At 39.2% G+C, this 7086-nt stretch overlaps 1 protein-coding gene across 1 annotated transcript; it reads right to left on the reverse strand.

Moving 5' to 3' along the window:
* Window positions 1-2957: 2957 nt before the first annotated feature.
* Window positions 2958-5903, reverse strand: crebzf (CREB/ATF bZIP transcription factor). Its single transcript, XM_006808646.3, has 3 exons — window positions 5717-5903; window positions 3740-4803; window positions 2958-3339 (listed from the first exon to the last, which is right to left on the reverse strand). Exon 2 carries the CDS (start codon window positions 4758-4760, stop codon window positions 3987-3989), a length of 774 nt encoding a protein of 257 aa, XP_006808709.2. The 5' UTR covers window positions 4761-4803; window positions 5717-5903; the 3' UTR covers window positions 2958-3339; window positions 3740-3986.
* Window positions 5904-7086: the final 1183 nt, after the last annotated feature.

Here is a 7086-nt window from a genome sequence, read left to right on the forward strand (position 1 = left end):
TGCAACATTGTAGTAAACATGGGCTGGCCTCAACTTTCTGATCACGTGCTGCTGCCAAAATTTCAAATAAGTAATTTTCTCTCAAAATAGTACATTTCCTCAGCTTAAACATTTGATGTTACCTGTGATACATTGTGATTAAACTGTAGGTTTATGAGAGATGCATGTCACTGCACTTTGTCAGCTTCTTCAGAATTGGGGTTGAAACTGATGGAAAGCTCTGTACTTGGACCTGGTGCAAAGCGAACCACTTCTATGCCTGGTGGTTCCATTAAAAGTGCTGAAAGTGAACCAGTTTATGTGAAACTTGAAACACGTACTGTATAACATGCAACATTGACCAAATAGGTCGATGTCAAAACAGTGCTTTCACAAAAATATAGTAAACACAAAAATGAATTAAAATATGGCATTCACTGAAACAGTGGTTCTGAAACTTTTTTTGCTAGGTCCCCCTTTGTTTTACAAGAAAATCTTCGCGCCCCCCACCACCTAAATTCCCTAGTTTATTTCACACTTCAAACATTTAGTAAACCAATTAAACAAATAAAAGTAAGCTGCAATAAATTATAGGTAGCAATAAACTACTGTTTTACGTTACATCCACACGGGTATTTTTGAAAACGCAGCTTTTTCTATGCGTTTGGACCTTTCGTCCACACGTAAACGCCGTTTCAAATTGCCAAAAAAGGAGAACTCCTGTCAGATTTGGAGATTTTCGAAAACTCAGTTTTTGTGTTTACCTGTGGACAAGGAGTTCGTCAAGCAACGTCAAAGGTATGTGCCTTTTTTTACGTCACGCTGTGCGCCATGTTTACATGAGATGAATTTCTACAAATGGCGGATGGATAATCTTCCTATCTGCAGTTTTTACACGCTTACATATACACACGCAGTTACTGTCCCTCCATTTAGAAAGACAGAGGCGTCACAATGGAATTATTTTACGTGTAGTTGTTTTTTTTCTGTGTGATAATATTCAACATTGCTATTGATACATTTTTCAAAAAATGGAGCTGTGCAAAATGGTTTTAGAAACATAGTGTTTTTCCGCGATTTGGACAGGGGGAACAAAGAAGTAAACATAAAACAACAGTTTTTTGTTTGTTTTTTTAAAATTACCCAGACTGCCCTGTAATTAGGAAACTTCTCGATCCTTAAAATTGTCTATTACTTCGTAGTATGAATGTCTGTGACAGTGTTTTTATTAGCAGCACAGACAGCTGCCAAAGCTGTCTGTGCTGTAAAGTAAATAAAGTCCAAAATCTATGCCCTCCACATTTTCCAAAGACATCTAGTAGGTTGGCATCTTTCCTGGATCAAGTCTGACCTCCGGGCCTTATGTTGGACACCCCTGATTTAAATTGACTGGAGCTGAAACTGCTCATTTCTTACACAGTTGTACAACAAATAGTCAACAATGTCCACATATGTCACATGCAATGCTTCAAGTACCTTAAATATGCATTATTCCTCATTGCCAGCAGGGGATGACTTCTTTGGGCATACATGGAGGTATGTGAATTCATACATTTAAAAAAAACACTGCCATTTGTACTACAAGTGGGGGGATTTTTTTTAAGTATACAGCTCACATGCAGACTGATAAGGATTGACACAGATGATCATTAAGCTACAGATCTTACAGTCTGACTTGTGAGTGAATGAGTTTCCCACTGTTGATGGTTTTGGTTTTCTGCAGTGTTATACAACACTTTCAAATCAGAGTCCAACAGCCTGTAGCTAACCATCACAAGAAGAAAAACATAAATAAACTTTAGACAGTCAGAGAAGCTATGTACTTATTTGGTTTCCATGCTAAGCTCACCTAATAGACTCCACTTTCACATGCATCACAATTTAATGCCTGGCTGATCAATCATTCCAGTCTGCATACGCACACTGGAAAAAAAAAGAAAGATCTCAGTGGATCAAAGGTAGTTTTCAAATAAACTATATTACAATGTATACAATATTAGTGATAGAAATTAAAGCAATTCACTTAAATCCACCTGCTGTCTACAGACCACACTTTTACTGTGTAGAGATCTGACTCATTACATCCATTTTCACTTGAAAATAAAAGCTTTCCACTAGTTTTCACATGGACAGCTTTTCATGTGAAGCAAACTCAAGGATAGAGCAACTTGTGAAACCTGAACATTTGAATTGAACTAATGAGTTAAGCTCAAAGTAAGGTTTCCTGTTCCAAAGTAACTACACAACTACTGAAAATGGTGTTTGACAGTCACAGGGCTGGCAATCCCAGCAGTGTAAATATACCCTGACGTGTAGGAGTGAAAAGATCACCAGGGACTGGCTTGGTACAGTTTAAGTGGACTGACCGAGACCTATAAAAACGCCACTAATTTTAGGTGTAGGATGTGGCTGTGTAATCTGAAGTAAATGGGCTAAAACATGGGCAAGATAACCCCTGTGGGCCCTCATGCTTTGTGCTTCCATCAAATGAGGTCTTGGTCATTTTAGTCAAAGGAGCTTGCAAAGAAAAGCGTCTGGACTTCTTTAAGTTACTTGAAGACGTTTCACCTCTCATCCGAGAGGCTTCTTCAGTTCTAAGGTCAAATGGTGGAGAGTCCCAGATATAAACCTGGTGGGAGTGTCCCCCCACAGAGGGACAAAAGGACCCCCTGATGATCCTCTAATCGCCTGAGCCAAGGTGTGGAACTGGGTGTGGGTCCCAATCAGCCAGAGAACTTAAAGAAGTCCAGACGCTTTTCTTTGCAAGCTCCTTTGACTACGATGACCTGGATGACTGAGAACCTTCAAAGACGTCTTGGTCATTTGTTTTGACAACCTTTACCAGACTTGACCCAAATGTTCAGTTTATCGGCAGAGAGCTTGCTGTTTAGAGAGAGAAAAAGAGACACATTAATATCAATAGTACTAAACAAGACTCAAAAACAAAACAAAACAAGCAGATGCTTTTAAGTCAAAAGTACTGTAAATAAGATTTATTTGTCCAACATTTCTCAAAGGCCATTTACCTAAAACAGTATGTGTTCAGAGTTATGTACACATTTACACATTTTTTTCACTTACAGCAGATTTTTCTGAGTATGTTAAATATACATTCCAACAATATATACAAGTTATAATTCTTAGACTGTTAAACTTGTGTTTGCCTAAACGAGAAGCTATTGTCAGCCCTTAAAAATGCTGCGGGAGCTATGCTGACAGGATCAGCAGCTACAGATGTTGTGGAGTAGTGATGAAATAGGATCACAAATACCATTTGATACCGATACTACCTTTAAAAAAATACCAGGCCACGATGGCAGCCGCTTGTCCAGCCTCTTCCCCTTCCACCAGCAGAATCCACTTTAGCATAAAGAAAAATAGGTGGCGCTAAATGAAAGTATTCTTTTGTACAGGGATGCGGGTTCACAAAGAGATTAGTTCTACAAAAACTGAACATACAAAAAATTGTCTTCCGACAGATTATTGCTTTTCCAATTTGAGATGATATAAGATCACTCTTTGTGGACCCGCACCTTTATCTTAACATCTTAAGATTAAAGATAAGAGACAATTAAGAGTAAAACCTAATTAACTTTAATCAAGTTATTTCCTATAACAACAATCCATATGGAAAAGACATGTGCTCAAAAACTAGCAGGAAAATAAAGTTATAGAAACAAAAACACTGGCGTCGCGGCTGAATGCTATACCCTGTGAAATAAAACAAAACAGAAAATGTCTGTTCTTGTCTGATCCTTACCATGGAGTCAAGCAGACAAAGGCGTTCTGAAAGCCACTCATCCCGCATGGTGGATCAACCAATTACCTAGAAGAAACTGTCAACAAGGTTTAGCAGTAACATGAAGTCATTCCATCATCACACAAAAACACATGCACAGTTCTTAGGCAATTAATCAATTCAAAGCGTTCATCCAGCCTCAAGTTCAGCACACTGAGCCCCATCAAGCTCAGTCTCAATATCTGAAAACAGAGAGAAGTACTTGACCCTACATTTTGAGCACCGTGCTTGCACTCTCTGCACACTTGGTGCAGAACTCCACTGAGACATGATTCTTGTCCACATGAAGACACACGCCACCAGATGTTTCTTTTTCCTCCACTCTGGCCCGTTTCCTGGGCAGGGCGTAGTCGTGCTCGTTTGAGTTGGGCCCCTGGAAAAGTGAGGAAGATAATTTCATCCCATTCACACCGCTCAGCCTGGACAAGAGCTGGGCTAACATGCTCTCATTTGCCAGCACAGCCCTCAAGTACCTGGTTTCATCTTCCAAGTCTTCCACTCTCTTGGTCAGCTGAGAATTTTCTATTTTGAGCGTGCTATTTTCCGTTGAAAGCATGCCGATCTTCTGCTCCAAGCTATTGACATATTCCTTCTTCTTGAGACGATTTAATCTGGCAGCGATTGCATTTTTGTTAGTCACGTGACTTGACTGTTTTTGCCTGCTGTTCTGGGAGTCAGAAGAATATCTCTCAGGAGATGAGGCAGTTGAAGCTTCAAGCCCGGAGTCTCCATCTTTGGTGTTGTACACACAGAGATCAGCCAAATCAATATTGTAGAGCGAGGATGAAGCATCTCTGTCTAGTGTCCATTTTAAGTCTTCAAACAGGTCATCAAGCTCTACTCCAGCAGCATCCACATCTTTAACTCGGAATCCGTCACATGGAATCAGAAGATCTTTCATACTTTCCACATCTACCGCCTCAACCTCTGGAGACTGCACTTCTGTGTTTGTGACAGTGCGACTTCTTCTTCTAGTGATCATTGTGGTTTGTCAGCTGGACTGCAAGGAACCTGTCCACAAAGACCTGAACATGTAAAGACAGAAACATACAATTATGTTGCCGTAGATTTGATTACCAAACAAAGGTAATACAGTAAACACAGGCCAATGAACAATAACTAATTTACAATTGTACAGAATAACCTAAACATTTATGAAATTGTCGGCATAGTGTTTATTTTCTACTAAACTAATATGAAAGACGTATAGAGTATTTTCCCGTTTGGGCTTGAAAAATAATTCACTCCTCTTAAATCACATATAAACCACTTCGTGATAGGTACTGGCGTTCTCCTTACAGGCGCGCTGAGATATCTATTGCTTAAACGTACTATGAACGTATAATGGCCTCTTGCTAAGCTAAAGCTTAGCTTTACCTGGCCTCTTGCTAAGCTATGGCCTAGCTTTACCTGGCCTCTTGCTAAGCTAAGGCCTAGCTTTACCTAGCCTCTTGCTAAGCTAAGGTTCAGCATTAGCTTCACCTACAATAGGTACTTTTTACAGTAGGTGCTCGACAACACACCACAGAAAGTCGTTTGTTCAATATAAAGATACATTCTCGCATTATCGCAACATTCGCAGATTAAGATACCAAATAACATCATCACAAATATTAAGGGCTGTCAGCAAGCTCACTATAGTTCTATAGTGAGCTTGCTGACAGAGCCCTGGTTGTCCTAAAACCATGTTCGCCTTACCGCCAAGCAAATATTCGTAAAATACGGTTAGCTTTGATTTAATCATTAATGTTCTGATACATTGAAAGAGAGAGTAAAATATATCCAAGACATACAGTCTAATTAATTTGCAAGTTGAAGCATAAAACGTCCTCTTTTATCGTCCGCTCACATGCTTCTTAGCTGCGGCTAGCCTTGCTAAAACACTAAGGCGCTAACTCATAATGACGCAGCACACTAGTTCTTCAACCGTGTACTTACCTCCCTTTTAGGGAAAACGGCAGTAAATGCTTTCGGTATATCCGTTGATTAAATTACCAAGATTACAGATTGCTTATCTGTTTCTTTTTTCTGAAGAATCCGAAGTTTTAAACAGAAAACAACACGGAGCAGTCTAAAGAGTGTAACCAAATACCTTCACAGTGAGTTCAGACGACACTTCCGGAAAATTCTTCTTCTTCACAAGGTTAGCAAACATCAAAATGGTGCATTACCGCCACCAATTGGTGTGGAGTGTCCGAAAAATTCATTCAAAATAAGAGCCTTACAACGAACCATTTAAGATGTGCATTTCACAATGGCAAGTCTCAATACTCTAAATTTAAGCAGCGTTTTGTTGCAGTCTCAATACGACGGAAAATCGTACTAGTAGTTCATAGCCTTGTTACTGTAATTACCTTCTTTTTGGTATCGGCTGCCCATATTATCACTAAGATTCCCTCTATTCACCACATCACCCCTGTCCTGAAGCAGCTTCACTGGCTTTTGATGATGATGATGATGGTGATGTACACTAACCTCATTTAGTCGTGGTCATGTGACCTGGGTGTTTAGAACCTGCTTCGAAACATCTGAGCTTCAGAAGCCCGACACAGTTTCAAAACATCTGAGCTTCCCATCTTTCCCACCTCTAAGTATTAATGACATGTTAGGATAAACATATTATCTTAATGTGTAATTTTGAGACTAAAATCAAATTTTAGACATTAAATTCAAAATAGTATTTTGAGGATAAAGAGGATAAGATGATTTGAGAAAAGCCAAAGTACAGCTTTCTGAATAAAGTCAAAATGTGGAGACTGAAGTCAAACAGCTGTCACAGCTGATACATCCTTTTCAAAATGCCTTGTGTAGATGAGTTAGTGAAACTGTACTTCAGAATCAGTTTTAGAAATCCAGAAGTTATTTCACGTTTAGCACATAAACACAGTGTGGTAACAAGTATATGACAATAGTGCAGTAAGCTACATCTAACTAAAAGGAAAAAGCACAAAAACCTGTGCTAGTGACATGGATTTGTGTGAAATTAAATAGCTTGCAAATGCAACTATACTGATCATTACAATCTCACAAAGAAAACAGAATGTATGTTGTATTACTAGAGACTGGAGGGGGTATTATCTGTGGCAGTTGTTTGACTTGAAACAACAGCTTTAATGTCCAGATTTTGACTTTAGTCTTAAAATTTACAGTCTGTTCAACGACCTTCTGTCTCTCACTGACTCAAGTAACTTCAGATTTTAAACAATTGGTTTGGTAAGCTCAGAGACCCCTGACCTACATACACAGGTGAATCCAATAATGAGAAAGAGTATTTAAGGGGGTCAATTGTAAGTTTCCCTCCTCTTTTA

This window comes from Neolamprologus brichardi, chromosome 20, assembly GCF_056152115.1.
Source record: "Neolamprologus brichardi isolate AB-2024 chromosome 20, ASM5615211v1, whole genome shotgun sequence".
NCBI lineage: Eukaryota > Metazoa > Chordata > Actinopteri > Cichliformes > Cichlidae > Neolamprologus > Neolamprologus brichardi.

What these genes read in the sequence shown, in the direction of transcription:
- crebzf (XM_006808646.3), bottom strand. Translation starts at nt 4,760, where the DNA reads ATGATCACTAGAAGAAGAAGTCGCACTGTCACAAACACAGAAGTGCAG.